This window comes from Pieris napi, chromosome 9 (genome assembly GCF_905475465.1).
Source record: "Pieris napi chromosome 9, ilPieNapi1.2, whole genome shotgun sequence".
Taxonomy (NCBI): domain Eukaryota; kingdom Metazoa; phylum Arthropoda; class Insecta; order Lepidoptera; family Pieridae; genus Pieris; species Pieris napi.
The window spans coordinates 3,008,974-3,024,909 of NC_062242.1; the positions used below are offsets into that span (position 1 = coordinate 3,008,974).

At 38.1% G+C, this 15,936-nt stretch overlaps 1 protein-coding gene across 1 annotated transcript; it reads left to right on the forward strand.

Moving 5' to 3' along the window:
- Window positions 1-873: 873 nt before the first annotated feature.
- Window positions 874-4,263, forward strand: LOC125052493 (PWWP domain-containing protein 2A-like). Its single transcript, XM_047653378.1, has 3 exons — window positions 874-1,080; window positions 1,172-2,459; window positions 3,983-4,263. The coding sequence occupies exons 1-3, from the start codon at window positions 926-928 to the stop codon at window positions 4,130-4,132; spliced, it is 1,593 nt and encodes a 530-aa protein (XP_047509334.1). The 5' UTR covers window positions 874-925; the 3' UTR covers window positions 4,133-4,263.
- The last annotated feature ends 11,673 nt before the right edge of the window (window positions 4,264-15,936 follow it).

The following is a 15,936-nucleotide window of genomic DNA, read 5'->3' on the forward strand; positions in this document are numbered from 1 at the left end:
AAGTTTCCTGAATTTCGCGGTATGTCACATGTCGATCTTCCTCAATCAGCTTACGCACAGCATCAACGTTTTCTTGGGTGACTGCAGTTTTTGGACGACCTTAACGGGGATCATCACTGAGCGTAACACGTCCACGTTGAAATTCAGCAAACCAGCGGTAAATTGTGGTTTTGGATGGGGCTTCATCACCAAATGCAGAAATCATCCGGTCAACACACTGTTTTTGTGATAAACCACTTCGAAAGTCATAATAAATCATCGCTCTTGAATTTTCTCGAGTCAATTCCATTTTCTCAACGACTAAACAAGTTTGATAAAACTTTGTGAAAATACCGAGAATCTTTTTAAAAAAAAATAAATGGTATTCGATTAAAAAAAAGGAGATTTCAATTAAAAATATTTAAATATGACAGGAACAGTGGTATTATTCCATTCCATACTTTTAGTGCAGCAGTATGTAATTGTAATTTATGTTGTTACTGTTTAAAAATTTTATTACCTGCCCTGCACACAAAAATGAGCTTTTAGCATTTTTAAGGTATTTGTATATTTCATATTTTTATTTGATTAAACCTAATAAGTTTACAAAGCAGTGGGCCCCCATTTTTTAATTTGCCCCAGGGCCCTTGGTCACCTAGCTACGCCACTGGTACCGCCCTGTATCAGCAGGGCGCGAGCCAACATTCCACCCGAAGGGGGCATTGCCCCGAACGGGCCTAAACACACCCCTCTAGAGGGAGTGTGTAGTAATATCCACGACGAAAAAACAAATCACTGTTAGTCGATTTTTGTATCTACTATCATAGGTGTCGTGCGGTTGCCGAATCAACGATGAATCTTATCGACATAGAGACGACATAGAGAATAGAGATACAGACAATGAATGCAAATTGTCAAAATTTAAAACTGACAGAAAACAATTAATATGGTGGCTGTTCTAGCAACAGCCGATATTATAATGATTCAAAAGAATTCCCAAATCTTAGTGAATGTTGAAGAAGCTTTAGAGGATTTATTAGTGGTCTCATATTCTAGTGAAAATAAAAAGTTTCAGGGTGTACTTTTAGATTCCAATAAGGGGTACGTGCATGTTTTACAGTCTTTAATTTATTGATTGCGAATCAATTCCTCATGTATAATATTTGTTTAAATGTTTACTTTCGCTTTGCAGCAATTTACCATTTGGTGTTTATAGTCTCAATCCAGCTTTTACAAAACTAGGTAATAAAGATGCTGGTTGCGATGAAAAGCTACATTCAGTTAGTCAAAGATTTACTTACCAAGAACCTCAATTCGTGGATGAAGAGCACAAAATTAAAAAGCAGGCTAGTAAAAGCAAGCCTCAACCACGTCAAAAGATGACGGTGCGATTACGACCTCGAAAAGTCCTGTGTTCAAATTGCCAGGGTATTTGCAATGAGAACAATGAAAATGTAGACGTGTCGAAAAAACGTAAGTTAGATTCTGACGACGATACGCCTAAACAACCCTCTGATTCATCGGAATTAGATAAAAAACACGCCAATATGAAGAGTATGTTAATTCCAAAACTGTCTAGATTGCAACCAAGTGAAATCTCAAATGCTATGAAGTCTACCAGGACCAGTGATAAAATTAGAATTGCAGAAACTGAGTTATGTGCGGATAGTGAGCAAACACAAGAAGTTGCATTTGTAAGCGTTTCTGATAACAATGACAATACATTGGACACTAAGAATGGTGACTCATCATTTAGCAACCTATTTTCTAATGCAAGAACTCTTAAAATATGTTTTGGTGAAGGCGAAGGCACTGTTGTAAAAATACCACCCCTCAACAGTGATTTTAATGAAGATTCTGGTGTGTCATGTGATATGGCAAGGACTTCTAAACCAGATATAAAGGCTGTTAAAAAAGCACTAAAAAAAGCCAAGAAGCAGGCTAAAAAAAGTGCAACTAAGACAGACACTGTAAATGATTCCTCACCAAAATATATTGGTGCATTATCTCCAAGAAATAATCTATCACAAGTCTCACCTTCAGACCCTTTAGAAAAGAAACATAGGCATAAAGTAAAACATAAAAAAAAGAATCGTGTAACACGTCAAAAAGATGAAAACTCATCAAAAAGTGACAATGATTACTTTAGTGATATTAAAGACAGTTGTTTAAATCAAAAAGTTTCTATGAATTTGAGAAGATTAAGTAGCAATTCATATGAATGTAAGGATGATGAATCAGATGATTGTGAAAGTGAAACAGTTCCAGACTTTCCTGCTAAATCAGAAAGTATTGGAGGAAGGTTGGTGAGGGTTTCACCTGGTGATATTGTGTGGGGAAAGGTGGTTGGATTCCCCTGGTGGCCTGGCAGGGTCCTCAGCCTTGCATCTACTTCAAGGGCTCATGTTGCATGGTTTGCTTCAACTACATCATCTCTCATGCCCTGTGATAGCTTGTGCCCATTTTTAGAAGATTATAAGGTATGTTTTTTATGAACTGTGATATTATTTATAGTTAGTAGTATGTTGAGCCAATTTTTAGAAGTACTTCCTTTGGGCTCACTACTTGTTGGTGGTGTATGCTTTATATAGCCTCTAAGTCTAGCAGATTAGAGGATTGATATAAAACTATATTTTTTTAAACATATTCTATAGCATATATTTATAGCATGCTAATTAATTTCAACACCAACATAGAGTAGTTTGTTCTTAGAATACAAAGAAATTAATTTTCAAATAGTTTTTATTAGAAGAGGAAAACCAACTTTCATATTAAAATATTAGCTTCAGTATCTAAATAAATCACAACCTGTATAATTCTGATGCTGTTTCTAAAACTAATTTTAAGTTAATTTATTTAGCAATTATTCATACAAAACAGGGGTTTTTTATAGGACAGGAGGCAAATAAGTAGGTGGGCCACTTAAAGTTAAGTGCTTACCGTCGCCCATGGATTGCAAGTGCGTTGCCCAACTTTAAGGTACGCTCTTCTCTTGAAAGCCCCTAAGTCGTAAGGGTTGGGAATTACCTGAAATGATAATAAATATACAAATTCATCCACAAATTCAAAGTCCGCCAATTCTCCAGAACGTCCACGATCCATGGCTTTTGCCTTATGACAAAACCGGCCTGTTCGGTAGGTATTTGTCGATGCAGATATGATTGTAAGCGTCTGAGAACTATGTGGAGCATAACTTTACTACCGTGCGATATAAGAGCTACTGTGAGATATTTTTCGCATTTCTTTGTCGAGTCTTTTTTGTGTAGTGGTATTAGCATAGATTCTGCCCAGTCATTCGGTCACTTGCCCGATCCCGTTTTTACTCCAAGTTAGTAACTCGTAAAATGTCCTAGTAAAAGTTTTGGCAGTACAATCGCCATCTATCAGTTCACCTGGTCAATCTTGGTTAGAAGTTTGCCCTGATCATCCCTAATTACCCAGGTTTTTGGTCTAAATTCAAGCAAAATTGTAGCCACGTCTCACCTCTCTCATATCTTTCTCCTAATCCATAGCTTCCAACAACGTCACGTAGATATTCATCCTTTCTTGTTGATCCAACGTTCATATTCAAGTCACCCATCAGAAGGCTCTTCTGGACAGTTTTGGATTCTATCTACTTAGCCAATCTGTGAGTAATATATACCAAAAGATTACCTGCTGTACGACGACGGCAATAACCGTATTGACGGTCACAGATTAGCTGGTGCTCTTCTGGATACTAGCTGGAGCTGGCTGATAATAATGAACTCTATTATATTAGAGAACAAAAAGGTGATGGCAATTGGACAATAGTAGACAAATGACTGTATGTATCCATACAACAACTAAAGATTATAAGAGCATACTACTATATTACATAACAACTATTCGGCTGAAAATGTACAATTATTTATTTATTCTAGTTTAGCATAATTTTTGTTGTCTTATTCAACTTGCATATCACAATGTTATAAGAGAAGATAATTATATTCAACTTATATTGTCTGAATTTTAAATATTTCAGATCTGCTTCAATAAAAAGAAAAGGGGTCCATACAAAGAGGCTGTGAAGCAGGCGACAATAAAGGCTAAAGAGAATGAATCTCTGGATCCACTTGCTAGCCCAAATGCATTAGCTACTGTGTCACCACAACCTATTGATGTGTTCTCATAAATGTGATAAACCCGACAGCACAGATCTTAAGCGCTGAAATTATGTACATAATAGATAAACCAAAAAAGGTATATTTTTTTATAACAATAAGGCAAGCCATTAATATTGTTTTCAGGTATATAGAGTTATTAATTCTTTTCTTAAAAGTATTACTCTTCCATTCCTCTACAGTGTGAGTATGCATCAATCATTCTCAGAGCTTAGAATTTGAGCTGTCTATTATATATGTACTGCCCATTTTGATGTGATATTAAAAAAAAATAACAGTGATGAAATAAACCTAAATATAAAAAAGCACTTTAGTTACTAAAATTGTAAATAGAAAAAGTAGTTTTATTTTTTTTCAAACATAAAAATTAATGAAGTACTTTATTGTAATTATGTACACTAAAATTTATAAAATTATTGATTACTTTCATATGGTTTGGATGTTATATACACAAATGATATGCTATTGTGTGATAATCATGGGATTTATGGGTTTAAGTTTTTTTCTTAACTGGGGAAATACCCAAACTATTGGAAAGATTTAACTTTTACTGAAAGAAAACTTAATTACTTATATGAAAAAAAACTATGTCTACTTTTTTTTAATTAAAAATTTCTAATAAACATGTTTCTACAAATAAACATAAATAATTAGAAAACCATATAATCTATACATTCCATTTTCTGGACTAGCAGTAAGTTGTTACTCAATCTCCAGTAAGTATTTTGTCTATGAATAAATAAAAAAGCTATATTAGTATTTTTTGAGTCCATAAGTCTGGGTTTTACCTCCTCCTTGAATAGGAGTAGAATACCTTGGATTTAAAAAATTGCCATATATTAGTTAAAAATAACTACAATAATGTTTATTTCATCACTGCACTGCATTCAGTAGGACCTAACACATGATCTTTGTAATTGATCAATATATAAAATAATAGAAAGAGAAACACAATTTTGTTAAAATACTACTGAAGAAATATTAATGTTATAATTCCCCATACAAATTGTTCTTAAATTATGTGCTTAACCTACAAGTGCACAAAATGACCATTAGATTTAAGTTACCATTTAAGAAATATGTCTAATGTTATCCATTAAGTGCAATATTTCTTATAGTGAGGTTTCCTATTGTAAAAACTTCATGATTAATAAAGAGCCATATATTGTGGCTGTGCAAATTTGCAATACTATAGCCACAATGAATAAGGCATAAGATTTGTCATAGGGTTCATGACTTATGTAAAAAGTGTTTGAAAGGTACACCTGATGTGGCTGTTCAAATAAAAAACCTTTAAATATTAAACAATACAAATCCATATTCTTGACCTTGATATTATAACTAATAAAAAAATAATTACTGTATAGAAAATGATTTATATTGTTAATAATTTTCCTGATTCAGTTTGCCTATTGTTAAATTGTAAATGGTACTTACATCTACAATTTTATTTCCATAATGTATAATTATTTATGTTTTTTTAAACTAAAACTAATGTCTAAAAATTCAAGATAACTATTACATTGTGGCTCTGGTATATTTAGTGACTAAAAGTAATGGCAGTCCCTGTACTTATATATTTAATATCTTATTCATATGATAAGGATTAACTATTTTCTCTATAGCCATTCCGTTAATTTTGTCTATGTTTTAAATATCTCATCTTTGTTTAAGTAAATAATCTCTTAAAGAAATTTTTATTTAGATTGTTATTTAATTTATAAGCATTTATTGTTGCTGCCTTCGCTGAGGCGCCATTAGTTTTAATAAAATAGGTTATTTTATAAATGCTGTGATGATTTTTTTGTACACATAACCTTTAACCTATAGCCTCTGTTTACATATGTGTCTAGCGTATTAGCTACTAACTACAAGTAATATCGCCCAAATATTTTTAGTATTTCAGATGACTGTGTGTCCTCGTTATTATATGGTGGTGAATGATAATTATAAGCTAGCTATCATGGTAATGTAAAGAATATTATAGAATACATACATGAAAAAAACACTTTTTTATTTTTATGAAGCCAAAGGTGTCAAAAAACAAACAAAAAATCTTTGTCATATATTTCTGTAACTGTGTAAACTTCTACAGGAATTGTATTTCAATAAACTATGTTAGGTACAATAATTTGTGTGTGGTTTTATTTGTCGTAAGCGAAACAATAAACAAAGTATCTACATAGGGCAGTTGGTGACTGTCGGTCAAGTCGCTGCTAGAAAATTCAATAAATTAACTACTTAATTATACTACTATTGTCTTGAAAATTAAATAAATTCTATTAAGTTTGCGAAACCGGCCTTTAAAGAAGTGTTACGCTCTTCTTAAGAGACCACATCATGCCATAGAAAATACTTGTGGGCAGCTGGTTCCACATAGTGGTGGTGCGACCAGAGGTGAGAGCAGTACTCCATGTGGGGCCGAATGTGCGCAATGAATACAATTGCAAGCGGTGGGCCGGCGGAAGTACCGTCTTGCCTTGATTCCACACCAAGGTTTTTGGAGGCTAATTTAGCATTTCTCTCCAAATGACCGCGAAACTTAACGTCGTTCTGGCTGTGGCTTTAAGAACTTTAAGACCATCCACATCTGGTATTCGCGTAATTAAGGGAACCATCTGTGTCAGATCATATACCGTATACGTGTAGTGGTAATCTCTGTTCGAACTGCACCTTCATACTTTGGGCTCCGGGAGTCTTACTCACCGCACGAAACGCGAATCCTACAATAGGATGAACCTATTGCATCACTTTACGCCGATTTTCTGTGAGAGAGTGGTACTGCCCCGGTCGTGCCTGCCCGTTTGGCTGAAACCTGAAAGCAACAGCATGGCACTCCCCCCTCCAACTGGAACGGGGTTGACTGATTGCACTGGTGAAATAACCTCTGTCACAGGTTCTTTCATCAGTGGGCAATGGGGCATCACGTCCCGACGCCGAAGAATACTACATAATAAAAAAACTAGGTAGGTAAATTCATTTCAGTTGGTTCCACATAGTAGTTGTGCGCGGCAAAAGGCCATAAGAAACCGCTCAACTGTGGTACAACAGACGTCCAGGTGAATCGGGTGGAATTTGGTCTTTGGTCTCGACGACAGATGATGAAACTTAGCTCTAGGTATTTATCCAAACACTCCACGGTAAATGCGGTAAAAGATGCATATAAACCTGTGGGGTTGTCTCTACGCAACGCTAAGGATCAAGCCGCTCAGACAGTGGCTGATCGCCGACGGTACGAATCGTTCTTCGTTGAATCGTGAACAAGTGGATGGAGCTGGTTCTAAGGTGATAACAGTATCTACTCGATGTGATGCCGAATTTGCGCTTTATAAAATTGTAAGCGTTGTCCCGGAGTATTTATACGGTAGGTACTTATACCGTTACCGTCACGCCTTCCTGAGCTAATTAAGCACAAACTTGTGTTTTCATGGGGTTAAAGTGGACGTGATTAAGCCGACCCTACACGTTTGAAAATAAACTAAATAGGTACTATGAGTACCCTACTGAGGAAGGATGATTATTTATTTATTTATTTCGTAATCCTACAGCTAACATAAATTATATATATAATTACTATAACAAACAGTTACACTGAAAATATAGCCAGAGATGGAATACATAATACATTTAACTACAAAAAGGTTCAAAAATTTACTAAAGGAAACAAACAAATAAAAATTACTCAATACATTCAACTAATTAGTAATACCTAATTTGGATGTGTTTCTTAATACTCATTTAAACCATATCTGTTAACATATATTTCATTATACAAAACTGAGTATTTTGCATAGTTTTAATATGAGGAAAATAAAACAAAGCACGATTAGGAAGGAAGGGCAATTTTTCTAGATGGGAGCTGCAATTAATTTTATTTGAGATGATGTCATGTAGTAGCAATAAATCATATGTATAGAATTTGTGCGCTTCCTCCGACCTAAAGGCGAATGCTACACGCTCGATAATTATCGTGATATTTATCGTGATATTTATCTTGTATTTTTTTAGTATACTACACACTCGATACGGATCGCGTCAGTACGACGGTAAATTTCATTGAGTACACTCGTACATTTCGTGTTACAATATTAGTAACAATATTAAGAAAGCTTGCGTTGCCATTATTATTATTATTATTATCAGTATATGCTGATATACATCAATATCCAAGACTTTGAATTGTAAACATTTTCCGCTGCAGCACCAGATCGTTTCAAATCTGTTATTTTTTAAATTATTTTCTGTAGTTTGCCTAGTTTGCATTTGAGGTGTCCCATATGGCCGATTTACACGTATTAAGTTGACTAAAAATTTACTAAATATTAACTTAATTTTAAGTAACTTAACCCGTGTAAACAGTGAATTTAGTAAGAAGTTGCAAGTTAAAATTTAGTTGCAACTAAACAAGGTAGAATAGAATTTTGTCTATTTTTCGGTTAAGTTGGTGGGCGTGGCTAATCACTTGACACGTTTGGACAGGCAAAATTTAGTTAAATTTAAGTGAAAAGCATAAGCTGGCGGAGTCATTGCAAAGCTATGCTTTTGCTTTCGGCGCTGGAAGCTCAAAAACATATCCAAAACTATTTGTCCGATATGCGTATACAACAATTAATGAACAGTAGTAGAACCCCTTCCCCAATGAATAATAGTAGCCGTTTTACTCCTTCGCCTTCTTCAAATACGTATTACGTTGAGTCCCCAGAACCTTCACAATCATGTATTGGAGCATACAATACAGTAAATCCCCAATCAGGAAGAGAAAATCCTATTATATTTTGTTCTGTGGTCGTCCATCTTGAGCGAATAAATGAGTTTAACTAATTATTTAGTATTTTTACGTGTAAACGGTTACTTAAAATTTAGTTAAGACTTGGCAACTTAATACGTGTAAATCAGCCTATACTTATAGGTAATGTTTCTAATACAAGTATGAATTCTCTATATTATTCCGCCTCCATATATGCGCGTCCTCTTCCATCGCTGGCAGAATAAATACTGACGCGATAAATATCGAGCAGAGACTAGACGCTCGATATTTATCGACGATAATTGATACGGATCGTGGATTTTTAGATTTCTAGAAATCCAGCGATCCGTATCACGGATCGTGATACGCATGTACTACACATCGTAATTTTGGATCACGATCCAAATATCACGATAAATATCGAGCGTGTAGCATTCGCCAAAGGAAGGATCCTCATTCTTCGACCCGTCTAACGACTGACTTTACGACCAGCCCTGCGATTCTGTAACTCACTTCACGAACTCACACAGCGGTTTTCGCATCGGCGGTCTCTCTCAAATCAGTCGTGAAGCAGTCATTTTATGATTTGTCATTCTGAAAAGGTGGGAGCTTGTACTTTATTGTTTATCAGAATGCCAAATTATAAAATGACTGCTTCACGACTGATTTGAGATTTGAGAATCGCAGGGCCGATGGCTATGGTTGGCGGACTAATTTTCCTTCCATTTTCTATTGCAAAATAAGATATCCTTCTCTTATTTTTTATTATTATATTAATTAAAAAATTGTTCGTTTAATTAACTGAAATCGACCTTAGAACATACCTTTCCTTAGATGCTGGCTTTTTTTTTACAAGAGTCTATATTTTATACCATGGCATCGACATCGGAAACTTTTCATGGATTCGTAAATAGAGTAATTAAAGTTTTATATATTCAATAATAATTCTTTTACAACCATGTAACTGTAACATGTACTCTGTACTCGGAGTCAGGTTTACTTAGGGCTAATTTCACCAAACTCAGATAAGTTTTATTCCAAGGAATTAACCCTGGAATAGCAAATTTTACATTTCACCAACTACTTAACCTGAGATTAAAACGTTATTCCAAGGATAAGATTTATACGCCCAATTTTGAACGAATACGGAGATATTCCTTGTGTAGGTGATTGATTAACGTGTCGTATTGAAACAGTGATGTGTTCTGACAAGAACATATCAGAATAGTTACGGTCGTGTGTTCTGAAAAGAACAGTTTCATCGTGTCGTAAGACACGGTAAGTTGCCCTGACAAGGGCAGTTGTCAAACGTTTTCGTCGTGAAACAAGAATAATATGTCCTGAAAAGGACAGTTGTTAGACGTTTAGTCGAGATACGATAATTTGTCCTGAAAAGGACAGTTTTCAGCGTTATCGTATTGCTACGATACCGAAGTGTTCTGAGAAGAACACGTTCGTACGCTTCGACGGCTGCGTGCAGAAAAAGGCCAACTTTTTGCCGCGCCGCAGTTTTATCGCCTACTCTGGTACCTGCGCAACCAATCAACGCTCCGCATCTTGGCACCACATGTCAATATTAGTTGTAAGTGTAGGATAATTTTTAAGTATAATTGTACACAGTTTTGTAAATAAATATCATTCAATCATTCACTATTCCATCTTCACGTCTTCTCTACAAGTAATTAGGGAGTTTTATTTTAACATCGACCAAGTAATTCTGAACGAGTCAAACCCGAAGCAAACATCCCTAAAGTGGTGACCCCGAGAAGAACAAGCCCGAGAAGAACAACCCGAGAAGAACAACCCCTCGAAGAACAAACCCGAGAAGAACACCAAGAACATTGAAGATGTCGACAACAGAAAATTCCGATGCAGAGCGTCAAACTTCATTAACACCGTCGAGCCAAGAAGTCTCCGGTATTTCACTGTCGCTCCGCGTGCCACCACCGCATCCGCAACAGCCAACCATCGACACACTCATCGGTGAAATAAGAAGATTGTCTTCGGAAGTTGCTGAGCTACGAGCACAACCTTGCGACAACCATCGCAACCGTCGCCCTCGCCACCGTTTACAATCACGCTCGCAGAACGCATCTACAAATCGTAACGAAAACCAACGAGAGTCGCAGATGGAAGACCGAAGTCGCAAAAAGTCTCCAATGCCATACTGCTACTACCATCATCGCTACGGTATGGACGCGAAGAAATGCGCACCACCATGCAGTGTCAAGCCTATTAACGAGTCGGAAAACTAAAAGTAACGCTGGCCGCGGCGGGAACTGGCGTTACCGAATCATCACACCGCCTTTTCGTTAGGGTAACAAAACTTACCTTTTTGGTCGACACAGGAGCCAATATCTCCGTGCTACCAAAGAAAAAAGGCTCACGCGAAAAACCACTGCCATTTCAACTCTACGCCGCCAACAACACGGTAATTCCTACATACGGAGAGAAGTCACTCACACTCGATCTTAACCTCCGAAGACCATACACATGGAAATTCGTCGTAGCAGATGTGTCCAAGCCAATCCTGGGAGCAGATTTTTTACAGTACCACCACCTCATTGTCGACGTAAAAAACCGACGATTGATCGACGGGAAAACACAGCTGGTAACTAACGCTCAACTCAGTACTGCGGCCATACCTACAGTTCGCAGTATAGACATTGGGCAAAATTACCACAGCATACTGGCAGATTTCCCAGGCACAACTAGACTTACATCAATGAAGCTAAGTCCTAAACATTCCGTCGAACACTTCATTGAAACAAATGGACCGCCTCTTCACTGCAGGCCACGCCCCATTGCGCCGCATCGTTACGAAATGGTCAGAAAGGAATTTCAGAGCATGATTGATCAAGGGTTATGCAGACCAAGCAAAAGCCCTTGGGCATCACCTCTTCACGTCGTGCCAAAGAAGAATGGAGACCTACGCGTGTGTGGCGATTACCGAAGGCTAAACGCTATAACCAAGCCCGATCGGTATCCCATACCACGCATACGTGATTTCACTTACCAACTCGCAGGGAAGAAAATTTTCTCCACACTTGACCTCAACCGCGCCTACCAACAACTGCCAGTCAGCGAGCAAGATGTGGAGAAAACCGCCATAATCACACCATTTGGCCTTTTCGAGTTCCCGCGCATGTGTCCTGGTCTAAAGAACGCCGGCCAGACATTTCAACGCTTCATTCACGAAGTACTGCGCGAACTCGACTTCGTATTCCCTTTCGTTGATGATTTACTGATAGCGTCAATCGACGAGGAAGAGCACCGAAAACACCTACGCACCGTATTACAGCGACTAGAAGAATACGGCATTACTATCAACCCATCAAAATGTGTTTTCGGCCAGCCAACTGTCAAATTCCTCGGTCATCAAGTCACGGCGGAAGGAATACAGCCACCCCAAGAGAAGGTACAGGCTATCACAGACTTTCCAAAGCCACAAACCGTAGAGGAACTGCGACGTTTTCTCGGTATGATAAATTTTTACCGCGAAAATATCAAAGACGCCGCCACCATACAAGCGCCGCTAAATACCTACCTGCACAACATCAAGAAACGTGACAAAACCAAGATTGACTGGACCGCTGAATCGACGCAAGCGTATGAAGCATGTAAAGAGAGCATAAAAAACGCAGCTTTACTCGCTCATCCGTCTCACCATGCGACGCTTGCTATATTCAGCGACGCAAGCGACAAAACAGCTGGTGCCGCACTAAATAAATTTGTGAACAACACATGGCAACCACTCGGCTATTTTTCGAAGAAATTCAGCGACGCACAGACTCGCTACAGTACATATGATCGAGAGCTACTCGCCATCTATATGGCTGTCAAACACTTCCGAAAAATGTTCGAGGGACGTGAAATAATAATATACACGGACCACAAGCCGCTAACTTTCGCTTATACAAAATCAAATACAAACAGCGAATCACCGAGACGCACCCGACAACTACTTTATATCAGCGAATTTACCACTGATATACGACACGTCAGTGGGTCTCAAAATGCAGCCGCAGACGCATTATCACGCATCGACGCAATCACATGTCCATCGCCGATCGACTACAATCAACTTGCAATAGCTCAAGAGCGCGATAGCGATACAATGCAAGCACTCAGTCTACAGAGCAACCTATCTTTCAAGGAAGTTAACCTGCCCGCGTCAAACATTAAATTACTCTGCGAAACTTCAACCTCATACATACGTCCGTACCTACCGGAAGAATACCGACGTACCGCATTCGACGCAGTACATAACGTTAGCCACCCTGGAATAAAGACCACGAGGAAATTAATTACGCAACGCTACTTTTGGCCCTCAATGAACGCAGATGTCGGCAAGTGGGCAAAAGTATGTCTACAGTGTCAGCGCGCCAAAATACAACGCCACACAACAAGTCCATTATCAATTTTTTCACCAACCGAACGATTCGAACACGTGCACATCGATATCGTTGGTCCGCTACCTACCGCTGCCACCGGTCATCGATACCTCGTGACAATGATCGACAGAGCGACGAGATGGCCCGAAGCATACCCATTATGCGAAATAACAGCTGAAGACGTAGCCAAAGCAGTGTACGAAGGTTGGATTTCCCGTTTCGGTTGCCCGGCTACAATAACAACGGACCAAGGACGCCAATTCGAAAGCAGAGTATTTGCATCTCTTTCTCGCTTACTCGGAATTGAAAAAACGCGTACAACTGCATACCACGCACAATGCAACGGTATCATCGAACGATGGCACCGTGTCCTTAAAGCCGCATTTAAAGCAAGACTACAGACCGCAAGAAGCTGGATTAACGAGCTACCAACCGTCTTACTCGGATTACGCGCCGCTATGCGAAGTGACACCGGCGTAAGCGCCGCCCAACTTACCTACGGATGCAACATACGCTTACCCGGTGATTTCTTATCTACGACCCGTGATAACGTCATTATGGACTCTGCCTACATCGATCAGCTGCGCGACGCAATTCGTAACTTGCAACCAATGCCTAACCAACCACACAGCAACACAAAACATATATTCGTACATCGCGACCTGCAGACATGTGAATACGTATTCGTACGCATAGACGCCGTAAAGAAGCCATTACAAGCACCCTACGACGGACCCTATCGCGTGCTGAAACGAGACAGCAAGATATTCACGCTGCAGTTACCTAACCGTGAAACAAAGATCTCTATTGACAGACTCAAACCCGCCTACACAATCGCCGAGCCAGATGTGCCCACTGACACAATACCGAGTACCTGCAACAAGCAAATCACATCAAGTGCGAGCGAACTACATAAACCATCAAATAGCCTGAAACATCAAAACGATAGCAACCTGAAACATCAAAACGACAACAACCTGAAACATCAAAACGATAACAACCTGAAACATCAAAATGACAACGACCTGAAACAACAAGACATTGGGAACAACTCAATACCTACAAGGACAACTCGCCGAGGCCGCGTTATACGCCTGCCGGTACGCTTCGCTAGAGGGGGAATCCTGTAGGTGATTGATTAACGTGTCGTATTGAAACAGTGATGTGTTCTGACAAGAACATATCAGAATAGTTACGGTCGTGTGTTCTGAAAAGAACAGTTTCATCGTGTCGTAAGACACGGTAAGTTGCCCTGACAAGGGCAGTTGTCAAACGTTTTCGTCGTGAAACAAGAATAATATGTCCTGAAAAGGACAGTTGTTAGACGTTTAGTCGAGATACGATAATTTGTCCTGAAAAGGACAGTTTTCAGCGTTATCGTATTGCTACGATACCGAAGTGTTCTGAGAAGAACACGTTCGTACGCTTCGACGGCTGCGTGCAGAAAAAGGCCAACTTTTTGCCGCGCCGCAGTTTTATCGCCTACTCTGGTACCTGCGCAACCAATCAACGCTCCGCATCTTGGCACCACATGTCAATATTAGTTGTAAGTGTAGGATAATTTTTAAGTATAATTGTACACAGTTTTGTAAATAAATATCATTCAATCATTCACTATTCCATCTTCACGTCTTCTCTACAAGTAATTAGGGAGTTTTATTTTAACATCGACCAAGTAATTCTGAACGAGTCAAACCCGAAGCAAACATCCCTAAACTTGGTTAAAAATGGCCGCCATGTCATGTCACAACTTTTTCATTTATATTTGTTTTATTAACTACAATTTTATTAAAGTTAAGTCTGTAATATAACATAACAATATACTTAAATCTAATGAGATAACCTATTTTAGGTTGGTTTTCTATTTATTCTTCGATGTTTCATTTGTGCAAAAAGATTTCGTGTTTTGATTTTCTCCCGTTTTAATATTTCATTTTTAATTTTTATTTCAACTTCAAATATTTTTTTTCCTTCCTCTCTCTCCTCAGCAGCAAAATTCATTTGCATTTGTACAGCTTTTATTTTAATTTTATGTAACTCTTCTAAAGTTGAAGAAACCGGTAAAGTAGGTCTGCGTCTGCTGCTCCAATTTTTCTTTTGAGTGAGAGGGGTATTTCCAGCATCCTCTACAGATATTAAAGCACAGTCATCAATATCCATATCCAAGGCAAGAGTCATTATCATGAACGATATTGTTTCTGTTATTTATTTTCTTCTTTCAAATCAAAACCAAAATAAACACTCAGGCAAAACAAAGCTTCTATGACCTGACCACAGATTACAAAGTAGGTTCCATGACAGCTTCAAACTGACGTATAATCCAACTAAAGTAAAAAGTTCCATTTAACCTTCATGTTCTTTAAAGAAATTGCACATTTAATTTGTTTCCATTATACACTCATTCGTTCGTTCACTCAATATACACTTCCACAGATAAGCAAAACGGCTATTCCAAAGAATAGCTAATCTGGGACTAGTTTATCGGATGTTTTACATGGTGAAATGTAAAGTGAGTTATCTGGGATTAAATTCAAGCGAATATGTTTATCCTTGGTATAGCTATTCTCGGATAACTACGACATTGGTGAAATCAGCCCTTAATTGAAAATAAAATAAAAACACCACAGTATATTTCTAGTCTGTTCAAATCCAGGTTCAAATTTCAACCTTTACG

Bases quoted from the DNA above. Each gene is read 5' to 3' on its own strand.
- LOC125052493 (XM_047653378.1), top strand. From the start codon at position 926: ATGGTGGCTGTTCTAGCAACAGCCGATATTATAATGATTCAAAAGAAT. The intron at 1,081-1,171 runs GTACGTGCATGT...TTCGCTTTGCAG, and splicing joins CTTTTAGATTCCAATAAGGG to CAATTTACCATTTGGTGTTT. The intron at 2,460-3,982 runs GTATGTTTTTTA...TAAATATTTCAG, and splicing joins CATTTTTAGAAGATTATAAG to ATCTGCTTCAATAAAAAGAA.